The sequence below is a fragment of the Homarus americanus genome, unplaced genomic scaffold (genome assembly GCF_018991925.1).
Source record: "Homarus americanus isolate GMGI-L3 unplaced genomic scaffold, GMGI_Hamer_2.0 scaffold30314, whole genome shotgun sequence".
In the NCBI taxonomy this organism is placed as follows: domain Eukaryota; kingdom Metazoa; phylum Arthropoda; class Malacostraca; order Decapoda; family Nephropidae; genus Homarus; species Homarus americanus.
The window spans coordinates 109,239-127,324 of record NW_024725341.1 but is presented as its reverse complement, the minus strand read 5'-3'; the positions used below and the strand labels follow the sequence as shown (position 1 = coordinate 127,324).

The 18,086-nt window shown below is 38.2% G+C and overlaps 1 protein-coding gene across 1 annotated transcript in view; it reads left to right on the top strand.

Moving 5' to 3' along the window:
• Window positions 1-18,086, top strand: part of LOC121864796 (ubiquitin thioesterase OTU1-like) — a gene marked incomplete at its 3' end in the record, with an annotated part of 90,995 nt that overhangs the window by 12,186 nt on the left and 60,723 nt on the right. Inside the window, exon 2 of the mRNA XM_042363962.1 lies at window positions 5,497-5,606. Coding sequence (XP_042219896.1) covers window positions 5,497-5,606 — 110 coding nt within the window. The remainder of the gene's footprint in view (window positions 1-5,496; window positions 5,607-18,086) is intronic.

The window sequence follows — 18,086 nt, the reverse complement described above, 5'->3', positions numbered from 1 at the left end:
GCTTCTTAGCCCAGAACCCCCAAATTTTTGGTCCGAATCTTCAGAAATCTGGATTTACCGGGTCTGAATCTTTGAGGGTTTACTGTACAGTGCAGAAGACTTATTGTTGGTTTGTTGCTAAAACCATATGTCTCGGGTGAGCCTTGCAGTCTTGCACTGCAATGCAACTGGTGGCACAGTTTTTCAGTAAATTTCAAATGCTATGATTTACCGTAATCATAAAATTATTACTGTACAGTCAACCCTCGCTTTACGCGGTCCCACATTCCGCGTTTCCACGTTTACGCGGTACCCTGCCGAAACCGGAATGCTCACATTCCGCGGTGCGTGTAGCCCTTTACGCGGGTGAAGTATAATTTTTTTATTTAGCTCATAAAATTCATACAAATTATCCAGCCAGAATATAATTTACATTGCTGGAATTCTTACAATTTGATGATCATTTTGAATATAAACATCATAGATTTTGCATTAGACATACAAATTTTAGATCTAATGTAAGTATTTTGTTTACTCTGAGTAAATATGTTATCTTTTGTGAAAAATATATGACATTTATATTCAAAATATTCCTGGTCTTACAAGGAATCCAGCAATGTCAATTATAATATCCTAACTTTAGTCTGAGGTATTATTTATTACTAAAAAGGTAAATATTCTGGTTTCTCCCACACATTTATCTGGTAGGGAGGGTTGGTGGGGGGTGGGGGGGAGGGTGGGACTGACCGACCATCTGGCATGGTTGGAAGAGGGGGGGAGGCAAGGTGAGGTACTTTGATTGACAGATAGTGTCGTGAAGAATATTTTTTTATTATTAACTGAAGATATTTGTTTTAGTTCATAAAATTCATACAAATTACCCGGCCAGAATATAATTTACATTGCTGGAATTCTTACAATGTGATGATCATTTTGAATGTAAACATCATAGATTTTGCATTAGACATACAAATTGTAGATCTAATGTAAGTATTTTGTTTACTCTGAGTAAATATGTTATCTTTTGTGCAAAATATGACATTTATATTCAAAATATTCCTGGTCTTACAAGGAATCCAGCAATGTCAATTATATTATCCTAACTTTAGTTTGAGGTATTATTTATTACTATATCTTAAAATCTAGTGGTTTTCCCCCAAAAATTTCTCAGAGGGAAGAGCCAGCGAGTGTAGTGTGAGAAGAGGGGGAGGGAGTTGAGTCCATTATTTGAATGGACATTAACTTGGCGACTGTATTTCTCGGTTTCTCTTAAGTATTAATTGTGTGCATGTACCATCATAAAATTCAGATGTTATTTTTATTAGAACATAGGTATTGTGTCGGAAAAAGTGGAGTTTGGGGGTCAGCCGGTCTCTATTTCATTTAATCCCATATGTTATGTTGTTCACTTTACGCGTTTCTCACTTTCCGCGGTACCCTGTGGGTTGGATTAACCGCGTAAAGTGAGGGTTCACTCTACTGTATTGTACAGTACTACGGTACATGCATTTCTCTTATATTTATGATCAGTGTACAGTCATGCGCCGGTTAACGTCCTAGATACGTTCTTGGAAACGTGACTTTAACCGAAATGGACGTTGTCCGATCATCACAAAAACGCAATAACGAAAGTACAGAACCTATGGGATTTATTCTAAAATTGGTTCCAGGCACCCAAGACCCAACTCCAAGTTTCCCATTTTACGACCATTTAGACCCTCAAATTTATATATAACATGTTATGGTAAATATCATGAACACACATAGGCATGGCTAGGTTTATTACAAAGTGATGAAAAGGGTATGCTCAATTTAGTAGTCCACAAAACATGTAGCTATGCTTTTTTTATTTGGTCCCCCATCATACGAGTCCGTTTTCTCTCACTTCAGGATGCCTGAGTCCTCCGTTTTCTCTCAATCTTAGAGTGCACCCGAGACTTTGTTATTCCTTAGTAATGACACAGAATTTGATATTGCAACTGGGGTTGCAATTGTTGAAGCAACTTAGGCATGTCTGATTACAGTTGGAATATTCAAGATCCATTGTGAGTGATGTTTAAAGGTTCAACTGTCTTTATGGTTGGTAAAACTTGTCAAGTCTGTCAGTCTTAGTGGCATGTGTGAGTGCTTGTGTTTGTACAAGTGCTTTCATTCAGACCAACTAAAGATATAATGTTATGGTAATTATCAGAAACACACATAGGCATGACTAGGTTTATTACAAAGTGATGAAAAGGGTATGCTCAATACTGTACAGTGGGTAGTCCACAAAACATGTAGCTATGTTTTCTTTATTTGAGTGCCCCGTCATAGGAGTCCGTTTTCTCTCGCTTCAGGATGCCTGAGTCCTCCGTTTTCTCTCAACCTTAGAGTGCACCAGAGACTTAGTTATTCCTTAGTAAAGACATATAATTTGAAATTGCAACTCCAATTGCAACTGGGGTTGCAATTGTTGAGGCAACTAGATATGTCTGATTACAACAAATGTGTTATTGTCAATTTGTAGGGGAAAGATTTTATCCTCAATAGATGTAGGTCAACATTACACCTGGAGGCAAATGCTTACTAAAGCCTAAGGAAGGAAGGATATTCCTTTAACACATAATATCTGGCCAGTATGGGGAGGATCATCGTGTCTCCGTCAGGGGGTCGTGGAGTGGTGGTCCAGCAGGCATCACGGAAGTGTTGTTTTTTTGGGGGGGGGGGAAGGCATTCTGTGGTCCGGAAACTCCCGTGGTCCGGAACGATTTTAGTTTGTCCAATAGGTAGATAGGCAGTTTTTTTTTTTTTTTTACTTATCTGAATTATTATTATTATTATTACAGGAGTATTAAATTTTTGCCCCTCAGGCCCCAATGTGGGTCAGTGACCTATGCCCGGGTGGGCTAATCCCCTTAAAAAAAACAACAACAAAGCCGCGGAAATTAAGGTTTGTTTACATCCGGCAGTTCGGCTGCTCTCTCTCTCTCTCTCTCTCTCTCTCTCTCTCTCTCTCTCTCTCTCTCTCTCTCTCTCTCTCTCTCTCTCTCTCTCTCTCTCTCTCTCTCTCTCTCTCTCCCCTCTCTCTCTCTCCCTCTCTCCCCTCTCTCTCTCTCTCTCTCTCTCTACTCTCTCTCTCTCTCTCTCTCTCTCTCTCTCTCTCTCTCTCTCTCTCTCTCTCTCTCTCTCTCTCTCTCTCTCTCTCTCTCTCTCTCTCTCTCTCTCTCTCTCTCTCTCTCTCTCTCTTTCTCTCTCTCTCTCTCTCTCTCTCTCTCTCTCTCTCTCTCTCTCTCTCTCTCTCTCTCTCTCTCTCTCTCTCTCTCTCTCTCTCTCTCTCTCTCTCTCTCTCTCTCTCTCTCTCTCTCTCTCTACTCTCTCTCTCTCTCTCCCTCTCTCTCTCTCTCTCTCTCTCTCTCTCTCTCTCTCTCTCTCTCTCTCTCTCTCTCTCTCTCTCTCTCTCTCTCTCTCTCTCTCTCTCTCTCTCTCTCTCTCTCTCTCTCTCTCTCTCTCTCTCTCTCTCTCTCTCTCTCTCTGTGTCCTATTTCCTCTCTCTCTCTCTCTCTCTCTCTCTCTCTCTTCTCTCTCCAGAGTACAACATTTAACCCTTCAATATATATGAGCAGTAAATAAGTGTTGCTTTCATATTCTTATGTAGAGTAATGACGATATATTTTCACATGTGCGCACTTACATACGAGCAGTCTCACTTTTTTTTTACCATTAATGGTTAGCTACTTATATTGTTCCATTTATTAGCATTAAATAACATTACAGGTACTTCAAGCAACCATATTCATTTTTTACATTAATTTTACTACAGCTAAACTCAGGGTCTTATTTTCTTCAGTTTTATATGTAGAACCAATCAGTCACTGGTTTCGTAAGCTTTAACATAAACAATGCCGGCAGCCGTCTCGTCTCCTCTAATATTCCACGTATTATTAATAAATTGTATTGTTAATTTTGCACACACGTACATTAATTCAATAAAAACAAATTCAGAAACATTAATTAAAATATGTTTTCACGTGTACGCATGCGCACTTACATATTCGATCTCTCTTTTTCTTTACCATTATCGTTAGCTACTTCTATTGTTCCATTTATTAACATTAAATAACATTACTTAAAACAACCATATTAATTTTACTACAGCTACAACCAAGGTCTTATTTTCTTCAGTTTTATATGTAAAACCAGTCAGTCACTGGTTTTGTAATCAACGAAAACAATGCTGTGTCATTTCCTCGTGTGATTTAATATTCTACGTATTATTAATGAATTGTATTGCTCATTTTGCACACATAAACATTAATTCAATAAAAAAGATATTCAGTAATAAACAATAATGAATCTTTTGTACATAAGAGAAATGACGCTGTTTACACGATTATGCACGTCGTCTGCACGTTGGCGGGCCATTCAAACCCGTCGAAATTCAAGTTTCCGCCGTCAAAATTTGTATTTATTTATTTTTTTGTGTGTTCCAATAAAATACGTTAAGAGTTAAAAACTCGCGAAATTTGAGAAGCTACTATACGACATTTAACCCTTCAATATGTCTTCAAAGAGACCATGACGCAGAGAAAGTGGTGCTAGTGCTTCCAGGCATAAGCACAAGTCACTATCTATCCAGGAAAAGGGTGAATTTCCATGGTCCGGCACCGGTCAGGTCCCGAGGTTGCCGGACTAGAGAGGTGCAACCTGTAGGACAGTATGTTATTTAGCAATACAGGATTTCTGTTTTTTAGTAGTGTATTGCATCTCCTATAATGGGAGTCTATGAGAAAATGGTTCTGATTTATGTGAAATCAATTTATGATTTTTTTTCAAGGATCAACTCTTTTTTTTACAAATCAGGGAGTGCCAGTATTTAATTATTCTGGGCTTATACCACAAAATTATGCAATAAGAAAAATTTTATGTATTTTAGGATGCCATGAAATAAGAAGGCAAATTGTAAATCTGAAATATTTAGGGGCTATTGTAATTTCCTTGCCTATTTTGGAGTAGCACTAATCACATCAGTAAATTAAGCCTAATAACATCTTTCAGAATATAAAAGAAAAAAGTCGGGTTATGAGAAGTTTGTTGAGGGCAGCATCTGAGGGATGTTTGTGGAGCAAGGGTCTGTATCTCTGCAGTTCTGCCGTACTGGCTAGTAATCTCCCGTGGCGGCCATGGAAGGGATTGACAGTGTTTGGGGCAGTTGATAAAGTCATATTGAAAGTCAGTACAGAGTAGTTGTTTTACAGAAGCACTTGCATTGGCTTGGGAGACCTTCCTGCTTTTAGGGGTATCATAAAGCCATTTGGAGACCATTTTCTTTCAATTTGATGGTTGCAGATTTTGACTGAAAAAGAAGTGTGATTGGTAACACCCACTGGAATGTTCACTGGTAATATTTGGCTCTGTTATGGTAACATTAATGTGCCATAACTGTGTAGGATCAATCCTGTTATTTTTATTATTATTATTTTTTTAAATAATGTGTTTATTGTTAGAAATTTTTTAATTTATATCATTGATCTGTTTCAGGATTTCCACCAAAACCAATCACAGGAAATCCTGACATGACTTTGAACAGCATAGGAATTCAGAATGGAGAGGTGCTAATAGTTGAAGATGTTGATCCATCGAGTAACATGGTAAAGTAACACAACTATTCTTTGATCAGTTATGACTATCTTGTTGTCTAATATTGTACTGCACTTGTCTGCAAGTGAACTTATAGGTTTTTAATTCGATATTTAAAGTTGAAAATTAAATTTATTGCTCTCACCTACTTATTCAATATAGTACTGTAAGGGCATTTGGAGTGGACAGGCTTAAACTCTACAACTTCCATCGTACAGAACCTCTCTGTGGTACAACATCATAATACAGTTGGTACTGTATTATAAACTCCCATGAGATATATCCTTCTATTCTTCTCTGCTCTGACCATTCTCTGTATAAAACTGGTTAAATGTTATATGCTGTACATTACACACACACTACAGATACAGTGGGCCCTTAATAGAAAATATTTCAATAGAGAAAAATTTGCTAGTGTTAGCCTCTATTAAGACCAAAATTTGAGTGAAATTGAGGGATTCCACTTGTGTTGTTGTTGATACAATAATAATTTATTGTGATACTTCCACACTGTACCAGGACACTCCAAAGCACATGCAGTACAGACCTCACTGTACACAGTGCCTAAAGGGCATGATGGCCTGACCTGAATGCAGGTGTTAGTTGAGAGAAGTACTGTATGTCATGTAACATCATTAATAGCACTACTGAATGTTATGTGGCATTATACAGTGAACCCTCGAAGATCCGGACTAAAAGGGGGGACCACCTGTCTGGAAAAGCCGATTGTCTGAAACTTCCGGTGAATGTACGACATGTATAAAAACGGCAAATAATGATATAAAAAACACCAATAATACACTACATATTATTCTAACCACTGTGGTTAGTTATACAGACTTTTTCCTGTGAAAAAGCCATAATTTTGAGCAACATATTACTGTACTCAAATGTACAATACTACATTAAAGGACTAACATTTTATCTTTTTTGCAAATTATATAATGTCTATACTCAAATTATTTGCAATCTTGCAAGCCTACAGCAATGCAAGTTATATTCTGCTAAGTTTAGTCTGTGAAATTTTGTAAGAAAAACTTTAAGCCTAAAACTACCTTCACCCCTGGGAGGGGGAGGTGAGGTGTTGACAGCCAGGCATGGGGGAGGAGGGGGAGTGAGGTGAGACATTGACCAGCCGTTGGGGAGATTACCCAGTACGTACCGTATTTACCTGCATATAAGACATTTTTTTTTTTTCAATGTATCTCAAATTACCCTGCATCTAATGCGCCCGTATTGCAGATGGGATGCCGAGCGCCATAGGCGGAGGTGCCTAGCTAGGGAGTCTGGGACGAGCAGTAGTCCACTAAGCACAAAAATTGTGTTACTAATAATATTACTAATAATAAAATACAGTCAACCCTCGCTTTACGCGGTCCCACATTCCACGTTTCCACGTTTACGCGGTACCCTGCCAAAAGCGGATTGCTCACACTCCGCGGTGCCTGTACCCCTTTACGCGGGTGAAGTATAATTTTTTTATTTAGCTCATAAAATTCATACAAATTATCCGGCCAGAATATAATTTACATTGCTGGAATTCTTACAATTTGATGATCATTTTGAATATAAGCATCATAGATTTTGCATTAGACATACAAATTTTAGATCTAATGCAAGTATTTTGTTTACTCAGAGCAAATATGTTATCTTTTGTGCAAAATATATGAAGTGTATATTCAAAATATTCCTGGTCTTGCAAGGAATCCAGCAATGTCAATTATATTATCCTAACTTTAGTCTGAGGTATTATTTATTACTAAAAATGTAAATATACTGTTATAACCCAATCATTTCTCTGGTAGGGAGGGAGGGAGGGACCCAGGGAGCAGGTGGGAAGAGGGGGGGAGGTGGGAAGAGGGGGGGAGGTGGGAAGAGGGGGGGAGGTGGGGTATTTTGATTGACAGATAGTATTTCGGTAAGTATATTTTGTTTATTTATTGAAGATACAGGTATTTGTTTTAGCTCATAAAATTCATACAAATTACCGGGCCAGAATATAATTTACATTGCTGGAATTCTTACAATTTGATCATTATTTTGAATATAAACATCATAGATTTTGCATTAGACATACAAATTTTAGATCTAATGTAAGTATTTTGTTTACTCTGAGTAAATATGTTATCTTTTGTGCAAAATATATGACATTTATCTTCAAAATATTCCTGGTCTTACAAGGAATCCAGCAATGTCAATTATATTATCCTAACTTTAGTCTGAGGTATTATTTATTACTAAAAAGGTAAATATTCTGGTTTCTCCCACACATTTATCTGGTAGGGAGGGAGGGACGGACCGACCATCTGGCGCGGTTGGAAGAGAAGGGGAGGCAAGGTGGGGGTACTTTGATTGACAGATAGTGTCTTGAAGAATATTTTTTTTTTATTAACTGAAGATATTTGTTTTAGCTCATAAAATTCATACAAATTACCCGGCCAGAATATAATTTACATTGCTGGAATTCTTACAATTTGATGATCATTTTGAATATAAACATCATAGATTTTGCATTAGACATACAAATTTAGATCTAATGTAAGTATTTTGTTTACTCTGAGTAACTATGTTATCTTTTGTGCAAAATATATGACATTTATATTCAAAATATTCCTGGTCTTACAAGGAATCCAGCAATGTCAATTATATTATCCTAACTTTAGTTTGAGGTATTATTTATTACTATACCTTAAAATCTAGTGGTTTCCCCCCAAAATTTCTGAGAGAGGGAAGAGCCAGTCAGTGTAGTGTGAGAAGAGGGGGTGGGAGTTGAGTCCATTATTTGAATGGACATTAACTTGGCGACTGTATTTCTCTATTTCTCTTAAGCATTAATTGTGTGCATGTACCATCATAAAATTAAGATGTTATTTTTACTAGAACATAGGTATTGTGTCGGAAAAAGTGGAGTTTGGGGGTCAGCCGGTCTCTATTTCATTTAATCCCATATGTTATGTTGTTCACTTTACGCGTTTCTCACTTTCCGCGGTACCCTGTGGGTTGAATTAACCGTGTAAAGTGAGGGTTCACTGTACTGAAAAACAAGCCAAATTATCACAATCTATTATCTCAAACTTGAGGCAAATTTGCTGAAGACGTAAATACAGTTAACCCTCACTTTACACGGTTAATGTAACCCGGAGGGTCCCGCGTATAGTGAGAAACGCGTAAAGTGAATAACATAACATATGGGATTAATTGAAATGGAGTCCGGGCCGACCCCCAAACTCCACTTTTTGACGACACACAACTATGTTGTAGTAAAAATTTTATCTTAACTTTATAATGGTATGAAAAAACAAGTAATATAGAAGAGGTTAGGTTAGGAAAAATAAAGGTTAACATAGGAAAAATAAAGGTTAGGTTAGAAAAACTAAAACTTAGGTGGAACACTTACGGTAGAAGAAGAGATGGGTCGGCATACGGGAATGGAGGCTGGTTCCGAGGCAGAGGGTGGATTACTGGCCCTCAGGTGAATCACCATTACTAGGTGAAGCACCATCACTGTCACTTACAGTTGTCAGGGCTTCCCTGACAAATCCCTGTCACTATCACTGGCTTGGGCTGGTTGTGGTGGGTTGCGAGCGAAGAACTCGGTTATGCTTTTTTGACGGCTGGTGTTTATGTTGTCATGATACACCGTGATGTACGGCTCCATAGCCTGCACCAGCCGGGTATGGAAGACTTCATAGCGGTCATCGTCATTGTCGTGGGAAAGGAAGGACTTCATTTTCTCTGCACACTCCATGGCACCCTTAATATCACTATGAGTTAAACTGTGTTCTTCGGAGAATGACGCACCTTCTTCCTCCTCTTCACTGACGTGATCTTCTTCCAACATCTCGTCGGCAGTCACTTCAGGATCTCTGATCACCTCCAGGATGTCGTCGTTGGTGGTCTCGGAGAAGCCTGGAACTGTAACAGTCTGCGCAGCTTCTCTGGCAAGGTCCACTGCTACTGCAACATTCTGAACCTCACCAGTCACAGATTGACTCCTCCTCTCACCTGGTATTCCATGCAACACATGTCTCCATGTGTGACGAATTGTAACAATAGACAGCTGATCCCATGACTCCACCAAGAAATCCACAGCTTTCTTGATGTTAAATACTCTCCAGAATTGTTTGAACAGTATTTTTTGCTGTGCCAACTGTTGATCCTCATCTTCTTTGCTCTTGCTATCGGTGGTGGTGTCACTCAGGTTACGCAACTCTTCCCTGGTGTTGGTGTAGTCGTTCAGGAGTTTGAATTTTTTTGTTGAGAATGCAGCTTTTACATTACAGATTAACTCCTGGTCCATGGGCTGTAATATAGACGTAGTGTTGGGAGGAAGGAAGACCACTTTTACGTTGGGGTGACGATCTAACAGTAGGGGCGAGTGTCCTGGTGCGTTGTCCAGCAGCAACAAATTATTGAATGGCACATTCTGTCGCTCACAGAATTTCTTTACATCGGGAACAAAACAGTCATCAAACCAGGAAAGGGACAGTGTAGAGAACATCCACGCCTTACGTGCGGTCAGCCAGTGGACATTTAGCTTGGTCATGTCCATGGTTTTGTAGGCGTGTGGCTTGCGTGCTGTGTGGATCACCGATAACTTGAGCTTACAGGTACCGGAGGCATTGGTGGTAAACAGGACGGTGATGCGTTCCTTCTGCATCTTCCGGCCCCGAATCCTGCTGGCATTCTTCACAACGAAGGACTTGGAAGGTAGCTTTTTCCAGAAAAGACCAGATTCGTCCATGTTAAACACCTGGTCGTCACTGTACTGTCCTTCCTCCATAATCTCACGTAAAAACGGAGGAAATTCCCGAGCCGCAGCACGGTCAGCACTCGCTTCTTCACCACTAATGTTTATATTGGTGATCTTGTTCAGGATCTTAAACCTCTGTAACCACCCAGAGGAAGCATTAAAGGGTTTGGGCTCTGTACTTCCCATCTTTCGTGCCACTGCCATGTACAGTTCACGTGTGTAGTCCTTAACAGAGCGCGTGTCGACTGCCATGTTCCGTCGCGCCTGACGCACCAAGTACCTCACAAGTAATTTTTCTGTCTTGAGAAGCACCTGGTTGTGAAAATACTTGATCATAGAAGCACCTGTAGACTTTGTGATCTTCATGTGCTCCTTTATCTTGGCTGCATCCTTCTTTATTGTTCGAATCGTAGATTCATTCACACCATGCTGGCGCGCCAAATCAACCTGCCTTGTTCCTTTCTCCAACTCTTGGATGATGGTATACTTCACCTCGTAGTTTAAGGAACGTCGTGTCTTCTTTGGCTTAGTGCCGCTGGGTCTAGGTAAGGAAAGGTTTCTCTCTGGGGTTGGTGGTGGTCCGGCGGAAGCCATTTTACGGAACAATGGATACACGTTTACACGGTGTGGCCTTGAGGGATGAAACTGCCGCGGCTAGGTCAAGCTTCGTCTTTCCTCCCTCCCTCCCTCCCCCGGGTGGACACGTCATAATACTTTAAGCCAATTACAGCTAGCAGCAGAGGGGGGTAGGGATGCATGGCCAATCACAGTCCGATACGTCATATGACGTCAGTGATAACGCAACAAAGACACACACTGCGCAACCTTACCGCGCGGCTTGCCCAAGTGGAGGGAGGAGGAGGGAGATGCGAGGAGCACAGGCAGGCAGGCGGGCGGGTGGCGGTTGGGGAGAATCTAAAAATAGCGTTGCACCGGACACTCTCCGCGTAATGGGGTTCACGTACCGCGTAATGTGAGCACGTTAGGTTTTGGCAAGGCACCGCGTAAACGTGGAAACGCGGAATGCTGGACCGCGTAAAGTGAGGGTTGACTGTAATGGCTTAACGGCACAGGGAAGCTCACAACATCTCACTGTACCTCCTTCCCCAACATACGTAGCCCACACCAGATACATGTCTTACATTATTTAACGACTGTGTTACCTTTAAGAAACATTTGTTTATTATCTAAATGAAAAATGCCCCTAGAAAGATTAAAGAAATGTTAACAGAAAGTTCAGCCGCCAGTCAGCTATTTGCAATGTGTCGATGACGTCAAAACAATAGCAATGGTGCTACACCCCGGTGGCCGATCATGGCAACAAAAAACATCACAGCTAAAAATACGAGTTTCACATCCTGTCGGTAATTCTCTTGACCAAAATATTAAGAAGCCACACAGCTGCTCTGATCAGAGGTAGAGTTGGGTTAGTACAGGTTGTACCTCTCTAGTCCGGCATTCTGTGGTCCGGAAACTCCCGTGGTCCGGAACAATTTAATTTGTCCAATAGGTAGATAGGCAGTTTTTTTTTTTTACTTATCTGAATTATTATTATTATTACAGGAGTATTAAATTTTTGCCCCTCAGGCCCCAATGTGGGTCAGTGACCTATGCCCGGGTGGGCTAATCCCCTTAAAAAAAAAAAAAGCTGCGGGAAATTAAGGTTTGTTTACATCCGGCAGTTCGGCTGCTCTCTCTCTCTCTCTGCTTGTCTATACAGAGTACAACATTTAACCCTTCAATATATATGAGCAGTAAATAAGTGTTGCTTTCATATTCTTATGTAGAGTAATGACGATATATTTTCACATGTGCGCACTTACATACGCGCAGTCTCACTTTTTTTTTTACCATTAATGGTTAGCTACTTATATTGTTCCATTTATTAACATTAAATAACATTACAGGTACTTCAAACAACCATATTCATTTTTTTACATTAATTTTACTACAGCTAAACTCAGGGTCTTATTTTCTTCAGTTTTATATGTAGAACCAATCAGTCACTGGTTTCGTAAGCTTTAACATAAACAATGCCGGCAGCCGTCTCGTCTCCTCTAATATTCCACGTATTATTAATAAATTGTATTGTTAATTTTGCACACACGTACATTAATTCAATAAAAACAAATTCAGAAACATTAATTAAAATATATATGAACAGTAAATAAGTGTTGCTTTCATATTCTTATGTAAAGTAATGACGATATGTTTTCACGTGTGCGCATGCGCACTTACATATGCGATCTCTCTTTTTCTTTACCATTATCGTTAGCTACTTCTATTGTTCCATTTATTAACATTAAATAACATTACTTAAAACAACCATATTAATTTTACTACAGCTACAACCAAGGTCTTATTTTCTTCAGTTTTATATGTAGAACCAGTCAGTCACTGGTTTTGTAATCAACGAAAACAATGCTGTGTCATTTCCTCGTGTGTTTTAATATTCTACGTATTATTAATGAATTGTATTGCTCATTTTGCACACATAAACATTAATTCAATAAAAAAGACATTCAGTAATAAACAATAATGAATCTTTTGTACATAAGAGAAATGACGCTGTTTACACGATTATGCACGTCGTCTGCACGTTGGCGGGCCGTTCAAACCCGTCGAAATTCAAGTTTCCGCCGTCAAAATTTGTATTTATTTATTTTTTTGTGTGTTCCAATAAAATACGTTAAGAGTTAAAAACTCGCGAAATTTGAGAAGCTACTATACGACATTTAACCCTTCAATATGTCTTCAAAGAGACCATGACGCAGAGAAAGCTGTGCTAGTGCTTCCAGGCATAAGCACAAGTCACTATCTATCCAGGAAAAGGGTGAATTTCCATGGTCCGGCACCGGTCAGGTCCCGAGGTTGCCGGACTAGAGAGGTACAACCTGTATAATGTTACTATACTAATGAGATGCATTCCCAAGAGTGACCTTTTCATATCTTTTGTGTGGCTTTTTACCCTCTTTTCCCCCCAAAACAATACAATTAATGAAAATTTCAAAACTACATTCTTTAAATAATGTTTCTGAATGCACCTTATACAATATAAATGGATAATATGGTCACACAAGAGGAGATGGGACGTCATTGTTTTCGTTTGTGTTAACAGCTGGGAGTCCGGGACGATGGTTTTACACAAGAAAATTAGACCCTGGTTGTAGCTGTAGTAAAATTAATGTAAAAAAATGATTATATATGTTTTAAGTAATGTTATTTAATGTTAATAAATGGAACAATAGAAGTAGCTAACCACTAATGGTAAAGAAAAAAAAGAGATGGATTGGGAACGCCAGCTTATACATGCGCATTTAAGGATACCGCGTCATTTATCTTTTTAAGAATATGTACAAAAGATTCATTATTGTTTATTACTGAATATGTATTTGATTGAATTAATCTTTATATAGGTGAAATGAACAATACAATTCATTAATAATACGTAGAATATTAAAACACACAAGAGGATAAGAGACGTTATTGTTGTCAGTGTTTACACCCATAATGTCAGTTATCCACCTGAAACTGAAGAAAATAAGACGCTGGTTGTTGTTGTAGTAAAATTAATGTAAAAAATATATAATGTTTTAATTAATGTTATTTAATGTACAGTAGAAGGAATCACTGATATTGAAGAAAAAGTGAGACTGATAGTGGAACGCCAATGTATACGTGCGCACTCAAGGAAACATAGTCATTATCTTAAGAATATGTACAAAAGATTCATTTTTGTTTATTACTGAATATTTATGTGATTGAATTAATGTTTATATATCTGAAATGAATAATGTAATTCATAAATAATACGTAGAATATTATAACACACAAGGAAACAAGACGGCGGTGTTTTCGTGAGTGACGATGGTTGTACATAAGAAACTGAAGAAAATAAGACCCTGGTTGTAGCTGTAGTGACCTTAATTTAAAAAAATTTAATACCTGTATGTATGTTTTATGTAATGTTATTTAATGTTAATAAATGAAACACTAGAAGTAGCTAACCACTAATGGTAAAGAAATAAAGCGAGACGATTGGGAACGCCAACGTATGAACAGTAAGTGTGTACAGGTGTACCTCTCTAGTCCGGCAACCTCGGGACCTGACCGGTGCCGGACCATGGAAATTTCCGGACCATGGAAATTCACCCTTTTCCTGGATAGATAGTGACTTAGCTTGGAAGCACTCAGGGTTGGAAAAAATCATGATTTAAAAAAAAAAAAAAATCGATATATTTGATTTAAATTGGATTTTTTTTTTTTTTTTTACTAATTGCATTAAAATAGTAATTTTAAACCATAAAAACTATATTTCAACCAAAGCTTATTCAGGATAATAAACAGAAAATTGTCATTAAGATATTTATGCAGTAGATGTACCAATGGAATTTGACACAATAATATTCTTTTTGTAAAATAAAAGAAAACTGGTAACATATCTTACATTTGAGTGCACAAATCCAAACGTAAAAATGAAATTTAACATAAATGCTCTTATAGGATTACAGTGTTTCAAAAATTAATAACTTAATTTCTTCAAGTCAACAGAATAATATTCTCATTTTGTAAAAAAAATAATACTGGTAACAAGTTTATTTTCTTACATTTGTAGGATTATAGTGTATTAAGAATTACCGGTAATAACTTCAAGTCAACACAATATTCTCATTCTGTAAACAACAAAAATAGTTCAAAACATTTACAGTAGCTTAGTTGAACATTGAAATGCTTATGTACTGTGACAACCTTAGATGCCTTTTCGTGTCCTAGGTGATTTCTTACCTATGAGTGTACAAATCCATATGTGGAAAAAATTCTCTCAACCCCTGATGATGCAACAGCTGTAAATAATTGCCTAGGAACATCCATTACATTTTCTGTCATATCATTGGCAAAATACTGCCACCAAGCATGGGGTGAGAGAGATTTTACAACATCTTTACCAAAATAGACCTCTTTAAATGGTGCACTTCTTCAATGGAAGGACATTAATGTTGAAAGGAAATGTGGAAGAGACTCGCACACATACTGTTCTGCAATGTCTCGCTGCTCAGGAGTCAGATGTCTGCCCTGATACCTTGGATCTATCACATTAGCTAGAAAATGGGCAGGTGTCAATGCTACTTTGATTCTTTTTTCAAAATTATCTATATCCTTCTTATCTGTTAAATACTCCTTAATATCAGTGTTCAGTTTTACCCAGATTTCTACAGCATCACTTAATAGGGTATGTTCTCTCTGGACTCAGTCCAATGCCACAGCAATAGGCTTAAGTCTCTCTAAATAGTCTTCTGCGGTTCTTTTTAATGCCTTATCATTAACTTTCCTTTCAATTTTCTTATCAATGTCTTCACTATTTTCTTTGCACACTTTGACAAGGGTCTCCCAGTTCTTTAAATAAGATTCAATAGAACCTGTCACTGTGTTCCATCGTGTGTCTGATGGCATTACTAGCACCTGCTCTTCTATACAAAGATCCTGGGATGTGATGATTTCTGAAGTACTTAATGATTTCAGTAATATGCTCCTTAATGTTCTTGATTTGCAGGTCTTGTGAAAGCAAATTTAACAGGTGTGCATAGCAACCATATGTTATAATGGATTTATCTTGTCCGATTTCACTTCTCATTTTTGCCATATTAGCAGCATTATCTGTTACACAGCTTGTTACTGTGCATCCAAATTTGTCTTCACACTTTTTCGTAGCACATTCAGCTAATTTCAACAGATATTCAGCTGTGTGTCTTGATTCTGTGTCTAAAGTTATACATACTATAGGCTCATTATGGACATTACTCCATCCATCCATGGAGTAAGTATTTATTATCTTAATTAGCAATATATTTCATGTAAATATATACATTAATAATGAGACCTTATGATATGATCAAAGTTTTGCAAAACTGGAGAGAACAGACTATAATACAGTACAGTGAACCCTCGCTTTACACAGTCAATTGAACCCACGGAGGCCCGCGTAAAGCGAGAAACGCGTAAAGTGAACAACATAACATATGGGATTAATTGAAATAGAGACCGGGCCGACCCCCAACTCCACTTTTTCCGACACAATACCTATGTTGTAGTAAAAATAACATCTTAATTTTATGATGGTATGCACAGACAATTAATATTTAAGAGAAATACAGTCGCCAGGTTAATGTCCATTCAAATAATGGACTCAACTCCCACCCCCCTCTTCCCAGCTCACTGGCTCCTACCTCTCTGAAAAATGTTTGGGTGAAAACACTAGATTTTAAGGTATGGTAATAAATAATACCTCAGACTAAAGTTAGGATAATATAATTGACATTTCTGATTCCTTGCAGGTCAGGGAATATTTTGAATGTAAACTTCATATATTTTGCACAAAAGATAAAATATTTGCTTTGTGTAAAGCAAATTATTACATTACGTATATCTCGGCCTATAAGAGGGTGCAATAAGAGACCCCCCAAATTTCCATTAAAAAGTAGCTTTTGAGCTCTATTGCTGTATAAGACCAGTACCCCAAATGTGACACTTACCCACTGACTCAGTAGTCCTTACCAACCATCCTTGGTTTTTAAAATAAGGCCAATTCACTTCAAGTAATGTCATCAAATGTTACCGCTGGTGTAGTGTAACACTAGTGACGTCACTGAAGCGTCTGCTATTTACAGGTAACTGGAACTAATGTCTGTGTCGATAAAATTTTCCATTTACTTGAAATATATATATATATATATATATACAGATGAGCCGACTTACGGCAGGGTTAGGGACCCAAATCCAGGTCAGTAAGTCCGACATGGTAAATGAAGTCCGACATAGATAAAAAAATTTTAAATAAATAATCTACAATGAAATACAGTACAGTAAGTAATGAATAATGAGGAATGGATACAGTACAGTGAAAGTAATAAATAATAAGGAATGGTTACAGTGTGACTGAGCACTTACCTTTAATGTAGTCAGCTGAATGCACATGGGATCCTATATTTTTCTAATTATACATGGAGACTACATTAACTGGAAATAGAAAATCGTGTCATTTGAAAAAAAAAATTTAATAAAAAATCTAGAAGTAGGTGTCTGTATATATATATATATATATATATATATATATATATATATATATATATATATATATATATATATATATATATATACTGTGGGAGACTCAGGTGGTCCTTCTACTCAGGGGTAAAGGAAACACACTGATGTCAAGTCCGTAAGTTCTATTTCTGGGACAAACACAAAAAGGAGTTAAGACAGGGGTAAACAGCGTCCTGTCTTGGAATCTCTCTGGGTATCTCTATTTGCGCATGTGCGCTGTACGCGCATGCGCCCAAAACCTGAACTATCACTTGTGACAAAAGGGAGTATGATTATAATACATATAATACAGAGACCTGAATCAATAATGGTAAATAGTACAGAGTTACATATTCCAGCCATATCCGTCTCATATATCTACACCTCCCTCCCCCCTCATGCTCGTAGTGCAATCTCGAGCGGACTCTTTTTCCAGGAGCCTTTGAGAGTGACGTGGGAAAACTGGGGGGTCACTGAATGAGGACTTACTTTTCTCGTCCAAGCAAGGGTTCACAGGGATGTGGGGGAGGGGTTCACCACTAGAGGACGGTACTGAACGAAGGAAGCGGCGATTCCGCCACCATACCCGACCACTAGGGAGACGGACCTCGTAATCCCTGGTCTTGCCGCAGCCCATGACAACCCCGACCTTGTCCCA